This window comes from Pseudopodoces humilis, chromosome 15, assembly GCF_049639895.1.
Source record: "Pseudopodoces humilis isolate 2021_Gansu_Grassland_sample_001 chromosome 15, ASM4963989v1, whole genome shotgun sequence".
Taxonomy (NCBI): domain Eukaryota; kingdom Metazoa; phylum Chordata; class Aves; order Passeriformes; family Paridae; genus Pseudopodoces; species Pseudopodoces humilis.
The window spans coordinates 9,024,286-9,052,029 of record NC_142214.1 but is presented as its reverse complement, the minus strand read 5'-3'; the positions used below and the strand labels follow the sequence as shown (position 1 = coordinate 9,052,029).

Below are 27,744 nucleotides of genomic sequence, written 5' to 3'. Positions count from 1 at the left end.
GGGAGGCGGGGCGGGGCGGGGGGCGCGGACAGGCCGGGCTCGGGGGCGCGGCGGGCCCCCCCCGCGCGGTGGCGCGGTGGGCACGCCCGGAGCCGCCCGCAGGCCGGGGGGGAACGTGCGGCGGGCGGGCAGCGATGGCGGCGGCCGAGGTGGCGCGGCAGGTGCGGGCGTGGGGCCGCCGCATCGCGGGAGCGGGGCAGCGCCGGAGCGGGGGGCCGGGACCGGGCAGCGCCGGGGCGGCGGGCGGGAGAGCCGGGTATGGCCAGGGCGGCGGGGCCGGATAAGGGGGCGCCGGGCGAGATGCGGGCTGGGAGGACACCGGCCTGGGGCCTCCCGCGGGTTCCGAGACTCGGTTCGGAGCGGCGGCGACTCCCGGAGGGTCAGGCCTTGGGGACCGACCCGACGGGAGCTGATGTTACTTGGGGTAGAGGATGTTGGGGTCGCCCCCGCTGCAACCCGGCCCGGCGACCTTGGGCTGCCCGCACCGCGGCGGGCCGGGGGTCCTGCCCCGCCGGGCCCGGCCACGGCCGGACCTGCCGCGCTGCCCGGGGCTGGCCGGGCTGCAGCGCTGGGGAGGCCTGGCCATGCATCCCTTACCCAGGTCTGGAGGCCCCTCGCGGGACCAGGGCACGGCAGTGGCATCCCTGTCTCTCCGGGGATGCTGCTCTCGCCCCAAAAGAAACCATCAGCCCGTGTTCGGTAGTGTGTGATCCGGGAAAGGAAGGTCTCCGACCTGGCACCGTGTGCCGCGGAGGAGCTTATGGGAGCCAAACACCAGCACTGTGTTCTCGCTGCGCTTTGTCCCCCAGGGTCCCCGGTAGTGTCCCCGGGTGCCCACCGGCCGCTGGCGCGGCACAAGATCCCCGCGTGTCTGGGGAGAATTATCCAGAAGAGGAGCAGAGGGAGCTGAGCTGCCACTGCGTTTGTCAGAGAAATGCTAAGGAGGCATGTGTAACACGTTTGCATGTAGAAAGGTTTTGTCTGTGGTTTGATGGGCTTCCAACTTTCATGTCCATGTGTTAATACAGAAGTAATACTTGAGGTGAATGCTTTCCAATTTCATCTTCAAAGAAGTACGTTTTAGCATGGACCCAGTCTTGCTGAACGGGTAGATGTAGCCATTCTTTGCCAGTTTGTGATGTTATTTCCTCTTGGACATACCCATTGCCTTGTATGTGACTGCCAAAATATGTGAAGTGACTCAGTTGCTCCCCTGTCTTTTAAAGGAATTGAGCGTTATGCTTTCCTAAGATAATGTACAGGAGTTTTAGACAACTGCTTGTGGCCTGGAATGAATTTATGATACTGCTTTGGAGGCAAAAGGGAAAGCTGGCTGTGAGACAGACTTGAAACTATTGTACTGCAAATTAAAAATGTCCTTTTATGAACATATAACTTGTCAGCCAAGATCTTGGACACCTGGTCATGTCTGGTTCGTGGAGCTGTAATGTTGTGGTGGTGCTGAGGGCTCTGTGTGCCAGCAGGGTTAAAGGTGTGAGAGCTGAGGCTGGGTTTGTGGGGGAGCTGGGGTTACCATCCTGCCATTGTCCCAGAGAACCTTTGATCAAGCCCACATTTATTGCAGGGATGGTCAGCGAAACCCCCTTCTCCCCAGGTGGGCAGGGTGGCCTTGTCACCACCAAGCTGAGTCCCTTCTCTTGTCCTCTGCCAGCGGGGAGGATGGGTGCAGAGGACCGACTTGCCAGGCACTGTCCAACTCTCAGTCTCTAGTAGAGGTCAGAAAAGTTATTGAGACTGCTGATAGTGATATGTATCTTTTAACTGCTGGAGGAGATTTCTGGGAATGTATCCAAACTGCATGGCATTTCTGCAGCCTTTTGTCAGCGGCATAAAGAAGTGTAATCTTAAGAGCTGACAGAATTTGAGATTTCGGAAGCATTTGACTGTGAATGTTGAATGGCCGAGTGATGCAGTGCGTCTGGAGAGGGTGGCTGATGGTCAGGACCTTTGGTAAGACACTTCTTGCTTTCCACGGGGCCTGATTCAAAACTATTTCCTTCCCACATTTCTGGTGTTTTTCTTTTATATTCTTGACTTTTATCAGCTGAGCAAGGAAAAAGAATACAAAGTCTTTATCTAGACTTTACATTCCTGATTTACATTTATCTTGTGCAGGATGTTTATACTGTCTGCTGGATAATTCTTTCATTACATAGGAGAATTACATACTTGTACAAGTGAGAAATAATTGGTACAAATGTTGCTTTAATTTGCTGTTTAATCAGAACCAAATGCAGTCTGGGGAAGTGAATGCCATAGTGCCAAGGTCATGAGAAGGGATTGGATGTTGTTGTGGCTTAAAGAAGATGTGAAAAACTGTAATGTGGAAACCTGAGTTCAGGTTCTGCCTTGCTTTGCCATTTGAGATTTAACTTCTTGTGTAAGAGTTGTCTCAGGTTTGGGGATTAGGCCCCCAAGGGTCAGCATTAAGAGCAGCAGAGGGGCAGGAGGCAGCTGCTGGGAGCACCGGCAGTGGTGATGGAGCTCTGTGAGCGTTGCTTGATTTGGTTTTTTTGCAGGATAGTGCTGCTGTGTTTGTCGTGGCTGTTTGAAAATCTTTCTAAGGGAGTCTCCAAGGCCTCAGGGTTTGAAGTGATTCTCATTTGGGAAGAGGTGAGAAATTGTGTCAGAAGTACAAAGTGTCAGCTGTCAGTGCCCTGAACAGAAACAGTCAACTAGATGAAGTATTGTACTGCAGCCTCTGAGAGCAGTTTTGTGCTGTGTGGGCCTCATTTGGAAACTGGGTCCCTTGGGTTCAGAGCTGTAACATTCTTTATTTTCTTTGCTGCGCACTGCCTGAATATCACCAAGTGGAGGCTTTGCCTTTGCCATGGTATCTTTTCTCAACATTCCTTTAGACCTGGCCTCAGGCATAGTCCGAATATGCAGTGTTGATATTTGCAATGAGCAGCACCATTGCGTATGTTCTGCTTCATCTCCACAAAGAAGCAATGGCCTCTCAGGGCTCCAAGGATGTCAGGGGTGACAGTGCTGTACCTGCTTGTCCTGCTAAGTAGATCAGGACACAGATGTGCATTCAGCAAGATTTTTCTCTAATCGTTTTTTCATCCAAGGACCCCTGAGTGATTCAAACACCTAAAGACTAAATCTTGCCCCTTTTTTTGTAAACTAATAGTTAATGTATGGTGCTTTCAGGCTTGGGGTCATTCATTATAATATCTTTGTATTTTCCATATGATTCAGGTAGTTTTCTGTAAGAATTAAGAGTAGGTAGTGGTGGCTTCTGTGGCATGGAGCAGCCCTTACAAAAGGCTGTATAAATCCTTCTAAGAAAGGAAGGAGTAAAAAAGCTTCTCCAAGTGGCTCTTCTTTACTTTCACTCTGCCCTGCCTAATAATACAGCAAGAGAGTGTGTTGCTCTTTTTGTTCTTTTAATCTTGTTTGTGACAAACACGCTTCACTTCCTCCCAAGCAACAACAGCCCATTCTGCCTAGACAGGGGGTCGCTCTGTGTATATGGGGGGAAAAAAAAGGCATCTGGTGTCTTGGTGTGGTGCCAGTGTTCATACTGGCTTTCCAGAGATTCCATCTTTGTCTTTGTTCCAAGAAGATGTAACCTTAAAATAGAGAGTACAAAGGACTCTGAGCCATCCAGCGCTTACTGATGCTGCTGGAAAAAGCCTTCATGCATATAGTAGTTAATCTTTACCATGTTGGTACCTCTTCATATGTTTTAAATTTGATCTGATTTGGAAGATGAATAATGGAAGACAGTCTTGAACACCTTATCAGCAAAAAGCTTATAAGCTTAACATATTCTCCTTCAATGTTGAACAAGGGGATCAAAACCTACATTTAATATACACCCAGGATGACTAATCAGTGTGTTCATATGTTGTTTATGATGGTGCTGTTTATATATAGCAGTGCTCTGGTACAGAGATACCACTTGGTGCTTGAAGACTGGTGACTTGCACTGTTTTTTGGTGGATCAGACAGAAAGTGTTTATTTTCTCTCCACAGGTTTGGTAATTGCTGTCAACTTTCTGATGTGTGTCAAAACCAGGCTGATCTTAAAACATTATTTATTTTTATTTTTCCACTTCATCCAATCTCTTGATGCCTTGGCTAAGTAGGCTGTAGATTTTTAGGCAGAGTAGCACAATATACCTTATGGCTGTGTACTTAACATGGAGGCTTAGCTACTGTGACTGGAAATCACATTTTGCAGTAGTTATTTCCTGGTCTGTACCAGATGTGAAGTGTGGTTTAACTGCACTGTAAAACCACAGGTGACTAGAAAAAGAACCTACAGGAATTGACTTGCAGGCTGAATTCTGTGTGATGCTAAATGCCTCCTCTTAGCTGAGAGTGGCTTAACTTCTACCATTTATTTTGTTCCATCTGGATCACACTTATATTTAGGGATGAGGGGATGATTTGTTCTTAATGAGAGCCCACACTCCTGCCCACGCTTCCTGGGGAGAGTAGTGTTCAAGCCATCTTCCAGCGGTGTAGTTTTAAGGCTGGGTATTAAAAATACACTTGATATTTCTCCTTCTCCAGGAGCCGTCTGCTGGTGGTTCTCTTGTGCGTTCTTGGGCTCTGTCCCCGCCCTCTGTTCTTCACCAGGACTGTGGGGCTGTCGCTGCAGGTCCAATACTGCCATGAGATTCCCCAGTGCTGGGGTTTTGTTTTGGTGAATGCAGTTTAGGAGAGTTTGAGTCTGTTGTCACAAAATCTGTGTGTCTGACGGTCTCACTTTCTTCTGCTTTAGCTGATTCTGCATTACTGGACCTCACAGCTGCATTGTCTGTAGGCAAAAGCAGAATCTGCTGGGGAGCCTGAGTGCCTTCCTCATGAACATGTCATTAGGAGGGAAGGTGCTCAGGAATTAATGAAGCGCCACATTTGGTGAACATCTTGTCAGGAAGAGTCAGACTAATACACAAAATGTGGCTAAGGGGAAACATATTTACACATCACAGACTGGTAGATATGGTTAATGATTGAAGTGTATTTGGAGCCTCATATCTGAAAAAAAACAGCAAACCCAAACCCGCAACAGCAAAACAGTAACAAGACAAGAAATCATACTGACAGGCTACTGTAGTAGTAAATGTATTCCTTGGGGATGTTTTCCCAGCCTAAAATACCAGTGCCATTAGCACAAGAGGGAAAACCAGTATGCCTGTCCCTTTAAACAGACTTTCAAGATATGTGAAAGCATGATTGTGAAAGAATAAATTTGAAATCACACCCTATAAACTACTGCCTTTAGGCTGTAGTATTTTTTGCAAACTTATGGAAGGCTAGAGGGGAATTTTCTGATTTTCACACTAAGATACATTTTTAAAAAAAGCCTTTGCTTCAGAGAGGGAAATACCTTTTGGGGGCTGCAGGAGGACAGCTTTCCAGTACACACCAACACAGGGCTGCAGCACTGACTCTTCATTTTCTCTGGTGCCATTTCTGAGGCTGAGCCTCTGCATGTCGTATTCTACTGTTGGCTGGGTAGGGTTGGGACCCAGGGTGCCTTGGCATAGACTGGCCAGGTGAAAATTTCTGACTCCCCTCCCAAAGCTTGCGGCTTTTCTGGGCATGGAGCACCACATGTTCTGCTTGGCTGGGGAGACCAGATTAATGGTGTGGAGCACAGGAGACAGCAGGGTGCAGGAGCAGCTTCTCAGGAAGTCCTTTGGGTGGCTGGGCAGGAGCAGCCCTTGCTCCCCAGCAGGAGGTTTAGGTACCTCCACTCCCAAACCCTGGTGGCAGGCTCCTTCAGGCCTGTGGGGTTATGAGCAGCTCAGTTCCGGACACTTTCTCCTTTTTGTTTTCCTATAGGTACAATTTTCCTTACTGTTTCTGGCTAATTTCTATAAATGTGGCTGTGAATGGGAATTACATGTGAGTTCCATTTCACATAAAATGAATGGTAATAGGCTTGTAGGAGGAGGAGGTGTCATTAATACATTGCTTTGCACCGAGGATTCTTTTTGTTTTCACTCTAAAGTGTGACTTGAGTTCCTGCATATTTTTTGAAGAAACAAGCGTTTTTCACCTTTTCATTTCAGCAGTTGTGTTTGTGCACATGATTTGCACATTTTAGTGTTATTCTGTCAGGGCTACCTTCAAATGTTTGGCAAATGAAATGTTCTATTTATGTCTTCTGGAATTGTTTTAGAGAAGAGTAAAGCATGCTGACATGACTGACAGATCTTTGAAAATCTCTGCTTGGACTGTGCAATTGATTCCACTTGGGAGATCTTAAGGGTTTATACAGAGAAGCGTATTTTACTTGAAAATGACACAGTTATTTCATTGTGTTTCAGGGTGAAGGCTGTCGTACTGTCCCGCTTTCTGGACACGTAGGATTTGATAGTTTGCCTGACCAGCTGGTTAATAAGTCAGTTAATCATGGGTTTTGTTTCAACATCCTGTGTGTGGGTGAGTATTTCCATTCTGGGAAGTTCTCTTGCTGAAAAGTTTTCTGCAGCTGGATGTAGCTTGTAGCTTACAGCACTAACAAGGTAGCTTTGATTTGAATTTCCCCAACTGTTCTATTTTCAGTAACAAGATTTACTGGTGCTCTGAGAAATCCCCACTGGGGTTTTGCAGTATGGCTTTTTACCAAGCAGTGAAATAAAATGCCTAAAATCACAGGCTGTTATTATGGTCTTTCTTTTCCTCATATGTTTGAATTCCACATTTTTAAAAGAAAATAGGTCGGAGTACTTTGTTATGAGGTCTTGTTTGGTTACGTATTGCATTATTATTATTATTATTATAATTGTTATAATTATAATAATTATTATTATTATTTTAACAAAATACTAGTCATGCTCCTCTTAAATCACTAAAAGCCATTTTTTTCTCTCCTCCCTTCTGTGCATACTTGAATTAAGATAGTGTCTGGCCAAGCCTTAACTCTTCTGACAATTATCCAAGGTGTCATGTGGTGTGGATCACAGCTGGGGCCTGGCGTTGTAGCAGGACTTGAAGTCTGTCCCTGCAGCCCATCTCACAGGTCTTCCCCAGGGTTAGGATCCCAAATAATCCCTTCTCTTAGGTAACAGAAGTAAAACTCTGTAGGCTTTGGTACCATAGTTTGGGAAGATGAATTCAGAAATCAAAACCAGAGAATTAATAATTGTCTGATGGGTTTGCTGCTGCTGGTGCCCTGCCTCTGGGAGTAGGAGGTCATTGTGTGGCATGGCTGCTCGGAGTAAGCTCTGTCTGCAGATGATCCCAACAGTGCATGATGTGGCAGGGGGAGAGCAGCAGCTGTGAATACCTCCTGGGAACTCAGCTAGTGGCCAGCTTGTCTCCTCCCATGAGAGATGCAGCTTGTGGTATGGAGCTGGTATTTGCCCAGAGCACGTTAAGTCTGAAACGAGAGTAGTAGAGCAAGGAGAGGAGAGCTGAACCCTGCTAAATGGATCTGAGAAGACAATTTTCCTTACAGCCACATTCCTGTGAGATGATAAACTTTGCTGACAAGTGGAGGTCACTGTCAGGCTGAGTCTCTAGGTGATTTCCACAGTCATGAATGTGATATGACCTAAGGAAACTCCTGTCCCCATGACTGAAGTTTAAAAGGGTTTCCTTTTCCACTTACTGGGCTGCACTATTTTTTTTTTACAAGTTCTAGGTGTAGCAGTGGATGCCTTCTGTAGTTATATCTTCACTTTGATGTGTGGAGAGGAGCTGAATGTCGGTGCTTGCCTCTTTCTTTGCAGGGCAGAAATTGAAAGCATGTATCACTTGTTGAGGTGAATAACAAGGACTCACCAAGATGAATGTACATTATTACTAATGTCAGTTTTTTATGAATAGTAATAACACAATCTTGAAATAAAGACACTTTATAGAAAAGTATAATAAACCCCATTAGAAAAAGATTTGCAGATCTTTGCCCCCACACTTAAACATCCTGGAGAAAGAAAACAAAAATTCCCAGTGTTCATGTGTCATTTATTTGGTTGAATTTCACTTGTACAGCAGAGTTTGGGATGAAAAATTGGAAGAACAAAGAAGCAGATGAAGATTGGATGAGGATCCCATAGACAGTCCACTAAGCATGACAGAAAGGCACTACATTGCCTCCCATTTTTCAGCTGTGTGTGGCATCTGTTGGAGGAAAAATCCAGTGATATTTCTGCTCTGTGTCATACTGGATCTGAGCCAGTGATTCCTCCAGCTCTTGCTGGAGAAGCCAAGGAAAGCTTCAGAAAAGACTCTCAGCAGCATGTCCAGAGTAGAGCAGTTTTTAGCTCTTCTCATGCTGAAAGCTGTCTCCCACATGAGACTAGAGCCAAGGTTAGAATAAATGAGAAAACCTCTCATTAGATGTTAGGGGTTGCAGATGGTTTCTCTGATCTTTTATTTCTCAGCACAACCATTTTCCTCCTAAACCTTACATGATAAATTTTGAGTTGCCTCTTAGTTCAGTGCAAAAACTGGAGAAGTGTTTAATGGCTGAGACTTTCTGTGCTGGCTGTATTTTTCAGTGAGACAGGGGAAAAAAGTGGACAAACAGGCTGCTGGTTTTTGATGTAAATTTCTTAGATTTTGCCAAGATAGATTGTAGTTGCATTAAACTAGTACCCCAGTTTAAACTAGTTTCCAGTTTAAGCAGGATTTTGCCCCTTTTGCTCTCCCGGGATTTGCAGGGAATTTGTTCTAACTGTCCTATTCAGTGCAAAGAGAAAGGCTGTTTTGTGGCAGAAATACCTCCCTTTCCTCCAGGACTGTACCAAGACTGAGGTCTCTCACTCCATAGGAGTGAGCCTGTGATGTGCAGGAGGTCTCACCTTGGGGGAGGGAGGGATGTGCACAGGATTCCTGGTGCTCTCCAACAGGCAACTCTCTGGGGTGATGAGCTTACAGCCTGGAAGTTGCCCAGTGGTTGTTTCTGTGGTCACCATTGCAACCAGCTGAGGAGAGATTCTCTGAGTTTCTCTAATCAAAAAGCCATCTGTCCCCTTAGCCCTCTCCTGCCCTGCTGGTATCCTAGGGTAGATGCTGGGAGCTGGGTGTTAGTGTTTCAGTGTATTTTGTGAGCCCTTGTTGCCCTTCTTTTCCCTGCAGCTCAGCCTTTGCCTGTCTGTGGGGAATTGTGTGGTGTCTCTGCACGTCTGTCAGAAGAAACAAACTATTTTTCCCTTTCTCCTTGAGAGATGGCCTTATCAGTCTGAATTGCCTCAGGGCTTGTCTCAGCAAACCTGCTACATTGGATTAGCTCCCATTTCTGCATATGAAGAGGCTGTGCATGCATATACATTTTCTTTAAAATTGAATTATTTGATATCTGGAGCCACAGTTGTTAATCTTGTGAAGGACAGGTGCTGCTCTATCATGAAAGGAACCTCTTGTGAAAGCTGCTCCCTGCCTTTGAACAGGGAAATACTCCAAGGACTCCTCTGTCCTCCCGCAGAGTCAATTGGTGATGATATACTGGGGCCTCTTAAATCCTGAGTGTTGTGGGAAAGGGGGGCAGTGAGCAGTTGCTTGTTTCACTTAGCCCATGCTTGGAAAAATCAAATTAAATTTCCAGGCACAAAAAGAGGAGGTACAGCTTTTGTGGTGTATAATTCAGCTCACTACTTCAGGTGCTTAGGGTGCTAAAAGTTCTGTGAAAAGAAGCCATGAAAGCTCATTCAGCACAAAGATGTCTGTCTCTGTTTGGGAAGTTAGGAGCTTGTCCCAGCTGTAGTTTTGCAAGTGGTGCCACCACAGTTCCATCAGTGCACGATTTGATGAAGTGCTTCCATAGAGCAGTGAGGATACCATGTGCATGTGAAGTTGGGGCAGGAACATGTCTCAGGAGAACGAGATGATGTGTGGGGAGCCCAGCACAGCTGGGCTGTGGGGCATTAAGAATGGATGGTGCTTTCTGAGCACTGGTGTAGGGCTGCTGCATGTCCAGAACCTTTGGCCTTTTTTTTTTTAATGTCCTTGAAAATTGTCAGACTTAAGAGCAAAACTTCATCCCATGATGAAAGGTACAAGACTCAAGCTTTTCCATTGCTGTCACATCTTCTTGGTGCAGAACTCTACCAGTAAAGGTCACTCTCTCTGCTGTGTCCTCCCCACAGAGCTTTGTCAGCCCTGTTTCGGGACACCAGACCACTGTCAAGTTGCATAATCCTTAAGTACAGTTTTGGAGATCAGATCACATGTGTCCATAAGCCTGACATTGGGAAATAATCTCTCTGCCAGGGATGCCTCTTACTCGGCTTGTGTACACTGCTGCTTTTTTCAAAGTAATTCTGCCTCTTCTGATCCCTGTTCATCCTTTCTATGTTGTGAGGAAGATTCCAGTGCCATCGGCTGGAACAAGCACAGACCACTTGTCCTTCTTATCAGACCTTTTTATCTGGACTCCTATCCTTGCAAGAAGCAGTTGGCACCATTCACATCTTCTAGCCAGCAAAAAGTTTGCTCTTTGTGAGGCAGAAACTCCCAGAAGATTCAGAAATTTTTCTTTCTGTCATTTTGGCCTTCAAAATAGCACTGCTCCCTATCTCTGCTCATACTTAACACAGCAGAACACTATTAGTATCTTTAGTCTTTTACCATTTCATGTCATGCTGTCAGTGTTAACATTCTTTCAGCTGAGACAGTCTTTACTCTCTTCTTCCTCTTCCCTGGCAGGCTTTAATTCTGTGTCAAGTCAGTGGGGTTACACAGTGCAGGGACAGGGGTATCTGCTGGCTTGATGTAAATTTGGGAGTGCAGACTTCATAAGAGATGTCATGTTAGTGCCTGGGTATTTTAATCACAAAGGTGTTTGGATGGGCAGCTCCCACCTGTGGAAAAATGCCACGGTTCTGATCTCCCCCTTCCAAAAGGAAAAACTTAGTGTTTGAGTTCAAAGTTGCATTTGCTGGCCCTGTGTAGCTGCATGAGGTGGATGTTCTGCATCTCTTAACACTTTTCCTAGCCCCTCTGAGACTTAAAGTCACTCTTGCTGGAAAAAAACACTTTAGATGGGTTTAAGGTAGGCAATGGTTAAGGTAGGCAACAGGTTCAGGATGTGCTTAAACAAGAGTCTTGGCTTCATATGAACATCTTTCAGCCAAAAGAAGAAGGGAGGCAGAAACGAGAGGTGACTTACAGGGTGCTGTCTGCCCAGAAGCCAGTGTGGTTTACTGATAACCTTGTGTATCCACTGCACAGAGCAGCTCCCTGCCCTGGGCACCACTGCTGCTCCCTGTCACCCTGTCCTGTAGCCTTGGAGCTGCTCCAGGGCCTGCCAGGCTGTGGGGCAGTGACACAGGAGGAGGCTTTGCAGGACTGTGTGTGGGTGATGCTCCTATGCTGCAGGGCTGAGGGACTCTCCTATCCTGAGATGTCCCATCAGGGCTCCTGGCATTCACAGGCAAGCAGACAGCTCACTGCTCTGTCCCACCCATCCCTTGGCAGGGGCTTTGGAAATGCTGCAGCCTTCTCATACTGTTTAGATTTTTGTCTTTTTTTACACTGCTCTTTCCTGGAATCCCTGAGAACAGCCTGGGAGGTCATACAGGCTGTTGGCTGTTAACTCTTAAAATCCCTGTCCAAACCATGGAAATGCTCTAGTCTGATTTGTGCACCTGCTCATTTTTGGGGGCAAGTGGTCCCTGACAAGTCCAGACAATGAGATTCCAAGTCAATGAAGGGCTTGTTGGACCAGCTTATTCTTCCAGTGACAGAGGTAACCTTGTGCTTTGCTAGGTCCCCCTCCTTTGCTCTGGCCAGTGCTGCTGTAGGTACAGCTGATGCACTGAGGTAGCACAAGGGACTGCGGCCATGCCAGCTCCTTCTTCTTCCGTTGGGACTGAAAACCAGATTGATGCAAAGAGCAACTGCACTGGTAGCTGTTCTGGCTGTAGTTGGTGTTGGTGATGGAGCACTGCTGGCTCCCAGGCAGCTCTGCAGCTTAAGCTGTATCTTGATTTTGAAATGTTAATGGATCTTGCTGCCTCTGGAAAGATACTGGATATGACATCCTGGCAATCAGGGCCTGCTTAGTTCTCAGAGCAGGGGATTTGGGGCTTGGAATGAGACAATATTCCTTCCAACCCAAACCATTCCATGATTTTATGATTCTGTGTTTGCCTTGCTCTGCCATGTACTTCAGCCCCAAGTGAGGAAAATCCCTTCTGAGGCCAGAAGAGGAATTTGCCTGCTTGCAGGGGTGAGGCTTGGAGATTTGGACATGTGGACAGGGGAGGATGGGGAGGAGTTTCCCTTCTTGAATTGGGCATTTCATGCAAGTTTGGATCTGCTACAGAGCTCTAAACCTACAAAAATAAGAAGCTCTTTTATTCTGAGCAAAGTGGGAAAATGGTGAAGTTGTTTTGGTTGGGAGCTGAGGGCTGGGGGAACGAGGGGAATGCTCATGCAGCCAGACACACTGGTCTCCCTGTGGTCCCACAGCAGGCTGGAGGAGCAGTGTTCACAGAGGGTGGGGTTCGGCTGCTCCTGAAGTTTCTCCAAAGCCATCTGGGCTGCTCAGAAATTGCTGTTTCCCCAAAACACAGCAGCCCTCACAAGGCAACAGACCAGACTGCGTAGGAAGTCAGATCCTGTGAGCTCGGAGAGCTGGCTCTGTTGTCAGAGCCTGGTAAGGGAGGCTGCCCTGTGGAATGTGTGCACAGAGGGGTTTGTTTTATTCTTCCTGGGATGTATCTAAAACAAATTCAAGACTGCTTTCTGGGATTTGTCTCTTCCTTCAGACAAGGAAATAGTTGCCTGTTGATAAATGAAATCCAGATTGCAGTTCAGTACTGATAGAATACTGGCAGAATACTGACAATACTAGCAGAACTTTTGGAAGCAGATTTTGCGATATTGTACAGCTTGTGTAGCCCCAAAGGTATGAAACCAGGTATTACAGAAAATGCCCCCTTCCAGTGTAGAAGGCTGATTCTCCAATCTGTTATGAGAAACCAACTGCACAGCTTGCTGTGGGACTCGAATCAGCTTTCAGGGTTCTGCACGGAAGGAAGCTATTTCTGTGGCTGCTTATTACAGACATTGATCCTGGAGCAGCTTTTTTTGGAAATGGCAGTGAGCCCCATTTCCTCTTCCACTTTTTAATGAAAACAGCATCTTCTGTAGTGTAGTTGTGGGTTTAAGCAGTATCTGAACGATGCTTTCCCCTTTGCTTTTCTACCTCTTTCCTTTCATCTCTATTTTGTAATGACATTAATGGCCATTAGACTGTGAAATGTAATTTTCCCAGAATACAGACCTCCCATTGTTCATGGCTTTCTGTTTACCAGACGCTCCCTTGGGAGCATGAGATCTGCTTTCATCTGCTACAATTTCACCCCTGTTAATATTTGGAAGCTGAAAGGCCAACCCGTATTAATATTCAACAGAACATTTCAACTCTCTTTTTCTCCAATAGGGGAAACTGGCCTTGGTAAGTCCACCCTCATGGACACCCTTTTCAACACCAAGTTTGAAGGTGATGCAGCATCTCACTCACAGCCTGGAGTCCAGCTGAAATCCAGTACTTATGACCTGCAGGAGAGCAATGTCAACCTCAAGCTGACAATTGTGAGCACAGTGGGCTTTGGGGATCAGATCAACAAAGAAGACAGGTGAGTGTGAGGGAGAGAGGCTATATTGTGACCTGGCTTTTCGTTCTCCCTGTGCCCTAGCTGGGCCTGACTGCACTGCAGTTTTCCTGCTTGCTTCTTAGGAGCTGTCCTTGTCACCTCTTTCAGGATGGGACAGGTAGGAGAGAGGACAGAGGCTCTGGAAGGTCAGCACTGCTTCAGCTATAAAGCAGCTTTTCTCATGCTGTCAGAGCAATTTCTGCCCTGCTGGCAACCTTCTGCCCAAATTCATCTGGTGGGGAAACTGAAATGCTTCAAGGCATCTGGGCTTGTTTTGGTTTGTGCTTCCCTCAAGCTGCTGACCAAACCCCTAATGTGGCTTAGTATCTTCTTGGCTTATTATCCTCTTTTGGCAGGGCTCTTCCATGGGGAGAGCCAAAGGAAGAAAATGTGCAGTGAGATACCCTGGGGGAGTGAGATACTCCTGGGGGAGTGTGTCTGGCAGCTCACATCCCAGAGTGGCTGGAGTGTGTTGGTTAAGGGATATGCAGTTACACCAGACAGTCTCCAAGGTGCATCTCTGCAGAGACATTGCTGATGGGATTTGCTTTTATGTGGATCTGTTAGATATTTTTTTTTAAGTTTGTTTTAAATGCACTGATGTCCTTTTGAGTCTGGCAGCTCTGTATTTCAGAAGGCCTTGCAAGAGGGTTACAGGAATTTCCTGCCTCAGAGCACTGGGCACAGGTAGTACTGAATGAAGCTGTGTATTCCACCAGCAGCACTCGGGGCTGTGAGAGCAGCAAGCCATTCACTCCCTGAGTGCAAGCAAGGGTTACACACTTCTGCAAATGAGTCTACATTAGCCTTGCTTTAGATAGTCTCTCCTCCTTGCATTTCAAAATATGAGAGTCTGCTTTCCCTGGAGAGGATGTGTGTCTGCTATCCTCTGCTGAATCCTAGTACTGTGTTTTGACAAACAGGTTGCTAGAGTCTGATGTAGGACCATGTCTCCTTGTCAGCAGTGTAACTTTAAAATTTCTTACAGGTGGAGAGCAAGGGAGGGAGAGAGAGTTGGTCTCAGAAAGTGGAAAATGGAAAGTGAAATCTATCAACGGCTTTTTTCTTAAAAGCAAGCCAAGGGGCATTGTCCTATTTGTTTAACTCTCTGACTGTGAGATGTATAGCTTTTTTTTTCCTTTCACCAAAGCTATAAACCCATCGTTGAGTTCATTGATGCTCAGTTTGAAGCCTACTTGCAAGAAGAACTGAAGATAAAAAGGGTCTTGCACAACTACCATGACACCCGGATCCACGCTTGCTTGTACTTCATTGCTCCGACAGGCCATTCCCTGAAATCCTTGGACTTGGTAACGATGAAGAAGCTCGACAGCAAGGTTGGCACAAGTAACTCTTATTGGGCAGATTTACTGTTTGCATAATGGAAAGGCTGCTGCTTTTCCAGAGGATCTCCCCATCTTGAATAGCCCTTCTGGTGGAAATGACTGAATTGGCAGATAATTCTATAGATTTATTGAGCACTTAGAAGTTTTGAAGGTTGTATTGCAGACTTAGAGAAACTCCCAGGAGAAAAGTATGATTACTTCATACCTCTGTTTTTTTCTAGGTGAACATTATTCCCATCATTGCCAAATCTGATGCCATTTCCAAGAGTGAGCTGACCAAGTTTAAAATTAAAATCACAAGTGAACTGGTCAGTAATGGGGTGCAGATCTACCAGTTCCCAACAGATGATGAATCAGTGGCGGAGATAAATGGGACAATGAATGTAAGTAACTCGGTTCTTCTTCTCTCTCAGAACAGCAGTCAGTGTAGGGGTTGGTGGCCCATACTGGAATGTTTCTTAAATCTACTTTCCCTTTTATTTTGTGTCTTAAAACCAGAGAATTTCACAAGAATTTCATCCTTGTAGTGTCATCTTAGGCTAGGAGGGCTTTGTGGTAGGCTACTGCCTCTCTGGTAGGCTTTTCTAATCAGAAAACAGACTTTTAATACCCTCCCTGTCCTCGTGCTTATCTGTTGAGGGATGTGTAAGAAATCAGTGTTTAAACCCTTTTCAGCTCAAGGGTTCGTCATTATTCCTGTCCTATGCATCACCTGATGGCCTCCCACCAGTAAACTTCCAGGATCCTGTGGCAAGGAACTACACAGCTTAACCATCAAGGTGTGAAAAACAGTACACAACCTGGGCCAGACATGCCTTGAGGTGCCTGCAGGTGCCCATTCTGGCTCTGGCTTTCCCAGCATCATGGGTGCCTGTCTGTGGCTCCTTGAGGATGAAGCAAGCTGTCCCTTGGTCCTTCTGGCAGCACATCCTGATCATGGTCCCATTTTCCAGAAGGCTCTTCACAGGAAATCAAGTAGGGGAAGTTGATTGCTTTACTGCTGTGGATGCAGCAGAGGTCTAGCTGATGTGCATTTGTGCCACCTCTTGATTTTGTATAGTTGTAGAGTGTTCTGGAGAGGCCTGAAAGAAACTTGAAGTTTGTCCTGACGTAGGAGCTGTCAGTGGTAGCTTCCTGGTCAGAGCATTTCAGTGTTAACCCTTCTGAGGGTGGAAGAGAACCTCTGCTTGTCTTTCCTTTCAGCCATTTACTTGTCTCCTGGGAGGGAATCACTGTCTTGGGTTGCAGATGTTCTGGGTTGTGTCTGTCGCTGCACAGACAAATCAGCTCTTTAATCTTCTATTACAGTCAGAATTACCAGGTTTGTGGCGACTAAGCAGGCCAGAATTTGACCAAGGCAATTTTGCAGGTCTGGAAAGCTTGTATCTGAATACTGATACTATAAGAAACATAAGACAAATATTACTCTTATTCTGTGTGTGTCCCATGTGAGAGTAGGGGGCTGAGGAATAGAGGGGGAAGAGCCCATCTCTGTGAGTGCTTGCTGGCAGTTTTTTTTGTTTGCAGTGAGCCACACTCTGAAAGCATAAACATCATCTCTGAAATCTTTTGCTTGTACCACCTGTCATGAACTTGTCCAAGTTTTTGGATAACCTGTGGAATTCACTACCTGCTCTTGAGAGCAATCCAGGGTCACGGGTCTTCCTTGTAGTTGGCTTCCTGAGGCCCTTTAAATTGTCCAGAATTTGGTGCACTTTAAATGCTTTGCCTTATAAATGTCACTTCACAAAACTCAGCAGAAAGGATTGGTGCAAAGAACTGGGAACTCAAAGTGCTGAAACTTTGCACTGTATGACTTTGACTTCCTTGTGGCTTGGCAGAATGCAGTATAGTTCCCAGGAGCAAGGGAGGTGGGGAGAAATCTCACTTACAGAAAAATGCAGCAAAGTACGATTGCAATGTCTAGGGGATTTGCTTGGTTGCCTGAGTTTTGGAAATGAGAAGACTGTAAGGTGAGATCTTCAGAACCTAGATAGGTATTTGGGAGGGTTTCAGTTCCAAGTTTGCTGAGCTTACACTGGGCAAGTCTCTTTTTGTCTTCTGAAGAGAGATCACTAAGCAGTGACTGTTTCTGATTTCTGAGTTTCTGAAAAGCAAATCCTTCTTGTTCTTAGTCAGTCTTTGTGTAATGTGGAGTGCATATCAGCTTGAAGAGTGTGACATTGGGCACACTGGACACAGTGGCTGGGGACATGTTCAGCCCTTCCTCACCAGGGCAGAAGCAAGCAGGGAGGACAGACCTGTTACTCTGGGGGTGGAGGATAGACTTCCATCTCATGATCTGATGGAGCAAGGTGTTTTGTGCTCCAGCATGAGCTAAATGAGTGGTGGGGGGATAAAACCAAGAAGGGTCCAAGACCTCTTACTGCTTCTGTGCTTGTGCAGATGTTCTCCTCAGGCATGGCAAACCCTGGGACAGCACCGCAGTCCGAGCCGCAGCACTCTGTTCCAGCTGTCACTCTGATGCCAGTCTTGCACTGGCTCATCTCACCTGAGACTCTGTGGCTGGGAGGATCAGCCAGGTAGAGGATATAGAGTGGTAGCACTGACAAGGTTTCCAAAAAAGGACCCACCCTGCTACCCCTTGTCTTGGACTAGTGGCCAGTGACTAGACTCCCTGAGATTAGCGTGTGCATAATGACTGTCTTGCTCAGTGGCTGTGCTCATCTCTGTGTGCTGGTGGGTCAGCCAGGTCTGAGAGGGACTAACACGGATATCATTAAATGTGTTCCAGGCCCACTTGCCATTTGCAGTGATTGGGAGTACGGAGGAGCTGAAAATAGGAAACAAAATGATGAAAGCTCGTCAGTACCCTTGGGGCACAGTGCAGGGTGAGTTGAGCTCTGCGATTTTCAAGGCATGAATGGTGACACTTGTGCAAGGAGGTAATGTGCTTTCATAAAAGGAGCTGGACTTGATTATCCATGGGGAATTATCCTTTGTTAAATCCTTGTGTCAGGCCTATAGTGCCAGTTTTCCCTGCTGTTAAACCTGTTGGAGGAGTAGACAATTGGGGAATGTGTAAAGAAATCTTAGTTTCAGTCCCCATTTTCTTCCTTACCTTATGTCTTTTTACAGTGGAGAATGAAGCTCACTGCGACTTTGTGAAGCTGCGGGAGATGCTGATCCGCGTGAACATGGAAGACCTGCGTGAGCAGACCCACACACGCCACTATGAGCTCTACAGGCGATGTAAACTGGAAGAGATGGGTTTCAAGGACACTGATCCAGACAGCAAACCCTTCAGGTGAGATCCCTGGAGGAGACAGGAGAGCTTGAGAGAAGCATTGCATGCATTGTTGGATGTGCTGGGTGCTTATGTGCGTGTGTGTCCTTGGGAGAGCATGGAAAAAACCAATGCAGCAAGAAAAACTGCCAGGTCAGATAAATCCAGCAAAGGTCTGCCTGGGAGAAAGTGAAAATACAGGGAGGATGTGCAGGACTGACTACGAATGTGCAAGTATGGGAGTAGAAATGTCTGTGCTGAAGAGAGACAGTGATGCCTATTTTGCGCTTACTGAGAAATAGAGGCCAGACAAAGTTAAAAGGATAAAAGTAGAAAAGCCTTCGGGTACATTAAGGGCAGATGAAGCCTCTCCAGGGGGCTACACCAAAAATGGATGATGATCACAAGTTTTTCAGACAGATATAAGTTTGGTCTATTTACATATCAGGCATTAATCCTCCAGTTACAGCTTCAGGTAATGAAGTCATTACCTGAAGTTTGCTTCTCCCCAATTCACTTTTGTTTATACTTTTCGGGGCCTGAGGATCTAGGGTGTCCTTGGATCTCAGGCCCAGAGGGATTGTTTTGTCTGACCAAAATGTGAAGACAGTTAACTAACACTTTATATGAAATTTAGAATTATGCACTAATGCAGTACAGGATTTGAAAAACATAAAAGCTGAAATCTTAAGGCATCAACACCAGTGTTTCTCTGAACTAGTGTTTGTTGTCAGCTGGTCTCTTTGAATTGCCCAACATTCAACATATAAAGAAGTGCCAAAAATCCTGGGATGAGGAAGACTTCGGGCACATGTGGGTGATTGAGTAGCAAATGTGTTGTGTGCAAAGCAATAGTCATGGTGAGGGCTTGATTTCAGAGGTTCAGGGAAAGAAGTTGGTCCCAAGTCTGGACTTTCCTTCCTTTTCAGCTTACAAGAAACTTATGAAGCCAAAAGAAATGAGTTTCTGGGAGAACTGCAGAAAAAGGAAGAGGCAATGAGACAGATGTTTGTCCAGAGGGTCAAGGAAAAAGAAGCAGAGTTGAAGGAGGCTGAAAAAGAGGTAATGACTGCAGTACTTGTGTCTTCATGGCTGTGAGTGATAGATTCACTCCCAAGTAAGTAGTTGTTGCCAAAGCACTTTCTGCAGAGTGTGGTCTAGGACTTTCTTATCAAGAAGTCTAAGGTTTAACTTGGATGGGGATGTTAAGGTGTTCAGTATGTAGGACAAAACTGAATCACAGTGCTTGTTCTGTACAAATTACTGCACCAGGAAAGGGCTAGTCTTGATTCTGATGGAGAGGTGTAGTGTGTTAAAAGTCAAGGAGAGAAGAAGCCCTTGAGATGAACTTGTTTTACAAAAAATACATCCATACAACTTCCTTGGCTTTATGAAAAATTCATTAATTTACTGACCTTTAAAGAGGAATAGGACAGAGACCCCTGTAGATGGATTAAAGGGGTTTTTTTTCCACTTATGCTCTCCCAGTCCTCTTTTCTTAGTCTGCATAATGATGCATTACTAGAACACTGTAAGTTGTGGAAGGAGGCTGTTCCCTGCCCTATGTCTGGTTTCTGGCAGTCTAGGAACTAGAAATGCTGTGGAGAGCAGTGGAGACTCACAGGTTCAGATCTCAAGGGACCCTTCCATCTTCCTCTTTCCCTGTGAACAGAATATCTGGTAGTGCCGCGTCCTGCTCACCTCTCTCCTTTCCCTTCAGCTGCATGAGAAGTTTGATCGCCTGAAGAAATTGCATCAGGATGAAAAGAAGAAGCTAGAGGATAAGAAGAAGTCTCTGGATGATGAAGTAAATGCATTTAAACAAAGGAAGACAGCAGCTGAATTGCTTCAGTCACAGGCTCAGCAGGCTGGAGGATCGCAAACTCTTAAAAGGGATAAGGAAAGGAAAAAGTAAGTTGCTAACCCAGAGGTATTTGCTTTTTGTTAATGGTTCTCCTTTACTATTTTTCTGGGTGTTCATATCTCCCTCCAACATAGCCAGTCCTTATCAGGGGCAGGTTTACAGCCAGATTTAATCCCTAGTAAGGCTGAGCAGTATCTGGAAGCATGTAACATTTGCTGTCATCCTGAAGAGCAGGGAGCAGTACTAACCTCCCGCTTTGCCTTCTGATAGCATGGGAGAGGATGAACTTGTTTTTATCCCCCAAGATTCCCTGCTACTCCCTTGGTCTCTCAGTGCTTGTAAAGAAGTGGAACCATATTAGCTGCCAAGGCTAGGGTGTGGGTAGCAGGGATGTCCCATTATCCTACAAGAGGAGCATGTTCTCACTCAGGTTCTTACTTGCTTAGATTGAGAAGATCGTGGAAATTATTTAGGGAAACTAACAGTCTTGAATTCCAGAATCTGCAGAATGTAAGACTGCAAAATGAGGGGACAGGTCATAGCACCTTGTTAGCACTAATACTCTTCTCCTGTCTTAAATCAGCCTTTTGCCCTCCACAGAAACAGTGGGTGATACTGCGTGGCTGTAGCAGGGATTTCTCATGCCAGGGACAGGTGTGACAGGATCCAGCCCCTCATCAGGGTCTGGGATCTGGGCTGTCTGCAGTGCCTGTGCCAGGCTCCTGAAGCTCTGCAGTTGCTCAAGAGTAACTGCTACACAGGAAACAGATCTCCCAGTTCTCCCAGCACTGAACAGTTCCCTTCCTTCTCACTGTGGTACAGTTCCCAAAAGGAGTGCAGTGCCACCTGTGCAGGTGTGCAGAGAGTGGTATGCAGCCAAATGGGTCTGGTTTTGTATCACTGCCATGATCCCCTCTCTGCACAGCCCTGGGGCAAGCCTTGCCTGCGCTATGCAGTCTTAAGTACAAGAAGAAATGCTATTAAATTGGACAGTATAAGGCATGTCCAAAGTACTGACAGCACTGTTTGGCGGGGAAAAGCCCGTGACTGTTAAACTTGGGATCAAATGAGACAGAGGAGGAAAGACCCAATTACAAGAATTAGATCCTGGTTTAGCCTTTTAGTTTAGAGCTGAAGCTGCTTCAACATGAACATTCTTTTTCAATGAGCAGTTTGTGCTGCCCTTTTCTCACTTGCCTATTCCTTTTTCCACTGCCTATTTTGATTTGTTCATTTGAATCACCTTCAGGGGGTTTTTAATATCTTTTCATACTGAGAAGTCTGAGACTGACTGGGGACAGACTTCTCTCTTCAGCTTGGGCTGTGTGAGGAATACCCAGCTGAGTTCTTTCATGCTTAGAGCCCTTAGACATCTGCTCACTCAGGACTGCAGACTTCAGCCTTGAAATCAGTCAGTGTCAGGAATGCAGAAAAGGGAGGCAACAGCTCTACAGTATCAGCAATTAGTTTCTGTGGCCTAAGTCAAACTCTTGGTCCTTGAGGTGGTTCTCATCTCAGAACATCTCCTTGACACCAAGCACGTTGATATGAAAAATCTTTGGTACTGTTCTTGTCAGTTAAGAGCAGAGAAAACTTCATGACAGAGATAGGTCATTGCTTCAGTAAGGCTTGGGAAGATAATAGGAAGCCTCTTTCACCTCTGGGAAAATTGCTTTGCTAGAAATGGTGCAGCTTTCTTTGCTCTGTAACTTCTCCAGTTGTCCTTAGTAATGGATTTCATTGATTTTTTTAGACCATAATTTTTCTTAAGAGTGAAAAATTAATCTTGCAAGCTGGAGCTTAATTGTAGCTTGTTTACTACTGGTTGGGAGTACAATAGCCTTTTTCTTTTACAGGTGACTTGTTTAAACCCAAGCTCTGTAATTTGCACTAATCATGACTCAGTTGTTTTTTGTTGTTGTTGTTGTTACATCATTACCATCATTATTAGGTCTTACATGTATGCTGTTTTACAGTTAGCTGCTGTTTGGCTGCATGGTGCATGAGGCACATTGTCCTGGTAAGCGTCATTAACTAATAGAGCCTCACAGTGGGATCAGTTACCTTTCCTAAAAAAGCAGACCGTGTGCAGGTCCTGAAGCTTCTAAGTATTATCTCTGTCTTACTCTGCTTTCACCCCCACTATATGTGCTCTACCACTCACTCTACATATGCAGTTGTAGAAAAAGTATGTAATTATCTTTAAAGATTTGGCAAAGTTAGATTCAGAGACTCAGGATATGTAACATAGAAAAATAAGGATTACGGTCTCTTCTTTTTAAATCTTTCTTGCACTTCATTGGCTCTGTTCTCTTTATTCCATCTCTCTAAAAAATAAATTATATTCTTTAATCACACAGACCACATTGATACTATGGCAACAGTTGCTATGGAGATGTGGTGCTGATGATACAGCCCAGCTAGCCATGAAAATGTCTCTCTCTTTCCTTTCTCCTCCTTCCCTCCCACTCCTCCAAGCTGTAATGTTAATTTGTGGTTACAGTGAAGGTAGATGCAGGACTAGTTTCTATCATTAGGGTTATTAGTTAAAGTGCTAATGACAGTGGTCTACTTACAGCTAGGCTGAGTGAGTTTAACTGAGCGTTTTTAATTTGCTGATGATTCTCTGGTGGGAGGAAGAGGAAACCTCCCACAGAAATGTCTTGCTTCTTGACAGAGCAGCAACACTCATTATCCAAGGCAAGCATGACAGTGCCCCAGGCTGAGGTGCTCAGGCCTCTCAGAGAAAGGACCCTGTTGGAAATAAACTATAAAAACCTAAAATAACTAAAAACTATAAATCTTGAAACTTTATAACTAGAAGCCCTAAAAACTCATCTTTGAGTCCATTCTTCTCTGCAGACAAAGCTAATCTTACATTCTCTCCTGGATAGTCCATACTAAATTATGGTCTACCCCTTAGACTGGTAGAAGCTGATTCCAAGATTCCTTCCCTCTTAACACCAGGGGAAATGGAAAAGCAACTAAACATTATGCTGTCAGTGAGAGGCATTTCAGTGTAATTTAAATGGGACCTTCCACTTTACAGAAGAGCTTCAGAAGGGTCTTGTACTGACTTGAGCTGGCGCTTGCAGTTGTCTTGAGCTGTCCAGTTGAATGAATATCTCTGCTGTACAACAATGAAAATAACAATTCTCTGCTTATCAGGCTCTGAATGTGGAAAAATAAGCTCAAAGAATAACAGTGTTCATTCTGGTGCTGAGTACAAAGGCACAGCTAAAGTGCAGTTAGAGTGAACATTACTGATTTTTGTTGGTTTTGGATTGCTTCTGGCAGTCCTCATAACTGTACACTGTTGTGTGCTGGGCTTTGAATCAAATGAAGTTCTTTGTTCCTGCTACACAAATGCAGACAGTGCCTTTTTCAATGGGCATTTGTCATTGCTAAATTAAATATGTATATGTGGTACTTTCCAGGATTTAGAAAAACACTCTCCATATTGATCCATAAAGTGTTGCAGGGCTTCACTGTTTTGCAAGGATACAAACAAGTCACAGTCGATGAGTCCTGTAGCTTGCAAAACTGTGAAAGGATTATTTTATAAAATAAATTTGGTTCATCCCACTGCTGAGTGTGTGTGTGTCTGCATAAAGCATGTTTTGTAGTCAGATTAAACCTTATTAATGCTTAGCAACACTTTCTTTTTTGTGTGTGCGTGCACATTAGAAAAATTTGTATTTTTATTTTGTTTTTTGTCATTAATCCATAAAACCATTAACCTGCCTTTTTCTTTCATTTTCAGTTCGGGTTTCCTGTAGAACCTTTCCCCTGGCCCCAGAGGCGAATGCCCCACCCTCGGCTGTGCCATTGTGCCTGTTTGCTCACCTTTCCCATTGCTCCCGCCCGCGCTCACCACTCGGGGTTAAACCAGAGCTCTTGGCTGTTGGGGTTGTTCTTGTGAGGGACTCTGCTGGCCAGAGAGGCTGTGCCAGGTTCCTCCTGCCCCTTGGGCAGCAGCAGGACGCCCACTGCTCCTGGGCAAGTGTCCCCTCTCCCATTGCTGAGCTTTTCTCCCGCTCTATGCTGTCAGAGCTGCTTGGGGGGTGCATTTAGCTCCTGCTGTGGGTGCAGCCCAGTGGGGAGGGTTGTGCTGTCTCCAGAGACTGGCTGCCCTCTCTTCATATTAATTTGCTGTTCCTAAGCCCTCATTACCCCCTGTGCTGCCATGTGTGACTCAAATAACTTTCAAGGACTTTTTGCAAAACTTGACATCCTCACAGGCATGGGCCTGAGTCCAAACCTCTAGTTTCCAGGCTTGATGAAACCTCAAATTTGGATCCATGGTTTGCAACTAAGTGTTCTCTGAATGCTGCAGGGGTCATGAAGGATCTCTTGCCTGGTCTACCTCTCAGTGTGCTGACCTGGATGCACATCCTGGATCCAATCTCAGGGAAAGCTGGTCACCTTGCTGTACATATCAGTGTTTCTGAAGAAAGACGATGCTGTTTCATTGACTTTCTTCTCAATGATTCCAACAATTTCTGGTTTTAATGCAAAAAATACTACTTTTTTTTTTTTTTTATCTGACATCTCTTTAGAACTGTACAGATGTTGACAGGTTTCTTCTCATATTTTCTATTCAGCAAAAGCCTTGTTTTTACTGCAAAATTTGCACTAAAAAGGAGGGTGTTTTGCTCACTGGGCTAGGAGTTCACTCTGGCCAAGTGCAGCTTTGGTTTGCCTGCAACTGTCTTCTCTGTGTATTTTTTGTTTTTAAATAAAGAGTTCATCAGACAGTGAATTCTGGTTAACATTTACTTCTTTTTTTTTTTTTTTTTTTTTTGTTTTCTTTGCCCTTCTTTTACAGTAACCCATGGCTCTGTACTGAGTAATTACCCCTGAATACAATGGCCTGGAATGGACCTTCATTTACTTGTTAAATCGGAGGGTCTAATAAAACATGACAGCATTTCAGCTGTGACCTTTCCAGGGTGTTCTCCTATGTCCTCATTGTGATTCTGTCTTTACTATGTAATGGTGGTCATTGCTTTTATTAAACAATGTAAGATTAGTCATAACAAGATTCTGGATGCTACAACTTTAAATCCTGCAATATTTTTTTTCCTCTACAATTAATGGATTCCCCTTTTTCCTGGCCTCATTCCACCCAGCTGAACAAGGGATATGGAAATAAGTTCTGTGAGTTATTTTTGCTGGCAAAATAACAATGCAGTTTAAATATATTTATTGATGACATTAAAATGACAGCATCAGTTTAATTATCACGTAGTTCAGAGATAAAACACTTTTTTCTCATTATATTTGGTGTCATTTTCATGATATCATCTGTCTTTTTTCATTTGCTTTTATTTTTTTCTTTTGCTAATTCATGCTATCTGAAGACTGGCATGTAAATCCTCGTTTCCATTTCAAACTTGCTTGTTATGAGCCCGATCCTTCAGTCGCACTGTGGGCGGGCTCAGTGCTCTGTGTGTGGTGAATCCACACGTCCTGCCCCTGCTGAAAGATCAGACACGTGCTGCCTCCACAAACCCCTTCCAGATGCTGTGGTTTTAGAAGATAAGCACATGTCAGGCCTAGCCCTGATAGGTGATGTTGTTTAGTGCTGAGGTTTTACCTGAGCAGTGCTCTGGGTGATGCCACAGGCTCAGGAGCAGTTTCAGCACAGGCTCAGCCTGGCTCCTGCTCACAGCAGCAGCCCCAGGTCATGGCCTCTGTTCCCAGCAGTGAGGGCAGTCCAAACTCTGGATTGCAATGTATTTTCTCAGGTATTCTCTTTCACCATAAATACATTTTCATTTCCCATAGAGCTCTTTAATTGCTTTGTGGTTTATTTGGGATTTTTTTGGAAGTTAAAATAATTTGAATATTTTCTTCTTCCTCTACTGTTGAATGTTGCCCTGCTCCCAAAACCAGCCAGCATCAATCTGTCAATGACTTCTAGATTATCTGTTAAAAGGACAATTGAATGTGAGTTTTTTATCATACTGCAGGTTACTGTCTGTTCTTCCTGACCATTTGCCTTATTAGGATGTTATTTAAAGTTACATGAAACTCTTAAAAGACTTTAAAAAAAAAAAGGTTTTTTACTTGTGTGATTTCCCTGAAGTACTTGAGGTAACACAAGGAGGTTCCATCTCTCCTCTGTCAGCTCTTTCCATGTTGCATCTCTTTTTCTTGCTTTTTGAATGTCTTTCTCTTTTTTGCTAATCTTCCGTTTTTTCTCTTTTTTCCCCTTTTCTCTCTCTGTAGCTTTTTTTAATCTGTCTTCGCCAGCTGCACTGTGTCTGAGGGAGAAGACTGCCACTTCTAGAAGAGTTTAAGGGTCTTCTGTCTGGGGAGGGGGGAACAAATCTTCAGTGTTAGTGTCTTGGAAAGAAGCTCTTTTACTGACTTGCATGATACTTAAAATTGAAGTGTCTTGTAATTTGTGTGACAAGACAGGGTGATGTGGGGGGAATTGATGACCTGGAATTTTGAAGAGCAACAGAAATGTGATGTTGGGACTAATGATGTAGCGAATACATTTTCAAACGTTGTTATGGGCATATGTTTTTTCTAATGTTGTCTTTAATAATATAAATGTCATGGGCTTCCCTGAGGTGTGAAGCCTGAGGAATATTTTCAATATGATATTGTTTGATTTGTTTTGGAAACCGTGCATTCAGAGTCAAAGGAAATACAAACATGGTGCAACTTGCTCTGTTGGCAGCCACGAAATATTTAATTTTGTCAAAGAAATAAAGTAAGAACTGTGTGTTCTCACTAGTGTCCTCCTGTGTCTCACCATCCTGTTAAAAGAGCCCCATTGGCTGGTGGACGTGAGTGAAGTGGTACTTTCTCTTTCCTAACTCCACCTCCTCTTGTTCTTTAAAGTTAGGAGAAGCTGGCAGTGCCCGGGAGAGGCGATGCCGGGCTGGTGTAAGGATGAATTCCATGCCGGCCGAGAGCGGGGTGCGGTGTTCCGGCGGGGCTGGAGCCGCCCGGGCACCGCTGCCCCCCGAGCCCCGCACGCTCCCGAGCCGGCCTCGTTTCCTTTGTACAAATGGAAGCGCGTGAAAGCGGCACCGCGTTCTGTATTTACACGGCAAACACTGAGGAACCAGCACTGTTCCACCTGTTACCTTTCTAACTTTCATGTAAATTTTAAATAAAAAACACGAAAGCCAGCGCGGCTGCTGTGGTGTGTACGTGTGCTGCTCTCGGGCCCGGCGGCGCCGGGCCTGGCGCTCCGGACAGCTCCGGACGGTCACGGGGAAGCCGAAGCCCGGTGAGGATGGCGGTTCCCGGCCCCGGGAAGGGCATCCCCGCGGGCAGAGCCGCCCTTGGGGCAACCGCGGCTGTTCGGCAAGGCCTGGGGCAGGGTCGGGCCCCGGTGAGGGCGGTCGGGGAGCGGGACCGGGGGTGCCTCAGGAACCGCTCTGGCCACGCCCCATTCCGGCCACGCCCCCTCAGTCCCCGCCCCTCTCCCGCGCTCTGCAGCCGCCGGCAGGGGACGCTGAGGCCCGCGGCTCCGGCCCCGCCATGGCGGCTGCTTCTCGCAGCGGCTCGCGCGATCGTGCCGCGCGGCCACGTGACGCGGCGCCGGCCGGGCCGCGCCGTTCGGCCCCGCGCGGGTGACGGGAGTGGAACCGGGAGCGGAACCGGCACCGCGACGGCGCCTGCGGGGCGGGGCCTCCAGGGAACGGGGGCGGGGAGGGGCAGGTGACG

The 27,744-nt window shown here is 45.8% G+C and overlaps 1 protein-coding gene across 6 annotated transcripts; it reads left to right on the top strand.

Annotated features, from left to right (window-relative positions):
* The first annotated feature begins 67 nt into the window (after positions 1 to 67).
* On the top strand, positions 68 to 26,799 carry SEPTIN6 (septin 6). 6 transcript variants are annotated; one of them, XM_014255266.2, is made up of 11 exons: positions 68 to 161; positions 6,315 to 6,429; positions 13,382 to 13,577; positions 14,746 to 14,932; positions 15,163 to 15,324; positions 17,697 to 17,793; positions 18,041 to 18,209; positions 19,118 to 19,250; positions 19,909 to 20,099; positions 22,029 to 22,072; positions 26,287 to 26,799. In XM_014255266.2, exons 1-10 carry the CDS (start codon positions 135 to 137, stop codon positions 22,030 to 22,032), a joined length of 1,281 nt encoding a protein of 426 aa, XP_014110741.1. In that variant the 5' UTR covers positions 68 to 134; the 3' UTR covers positions 22,033 to 22,072; positions 26,287 to 26,799. The 6 variants fall into 6 exon arrangements, with proteins under 6 accessions (XP_014110741.1, XP_005526265.1, XP_005526264.1 ...); XM_005526208.3 differs by lacking the exon at positions 26,287 to 26,799 and adding an exon at positions 23,816 to 24,388; XM_005526207.2 differs by lacking the exon at positions 22,029 to 22,072.
* The last annotated feature ends 945 nt before the right edge of the window (positions 26,800 to 27,744 follow it).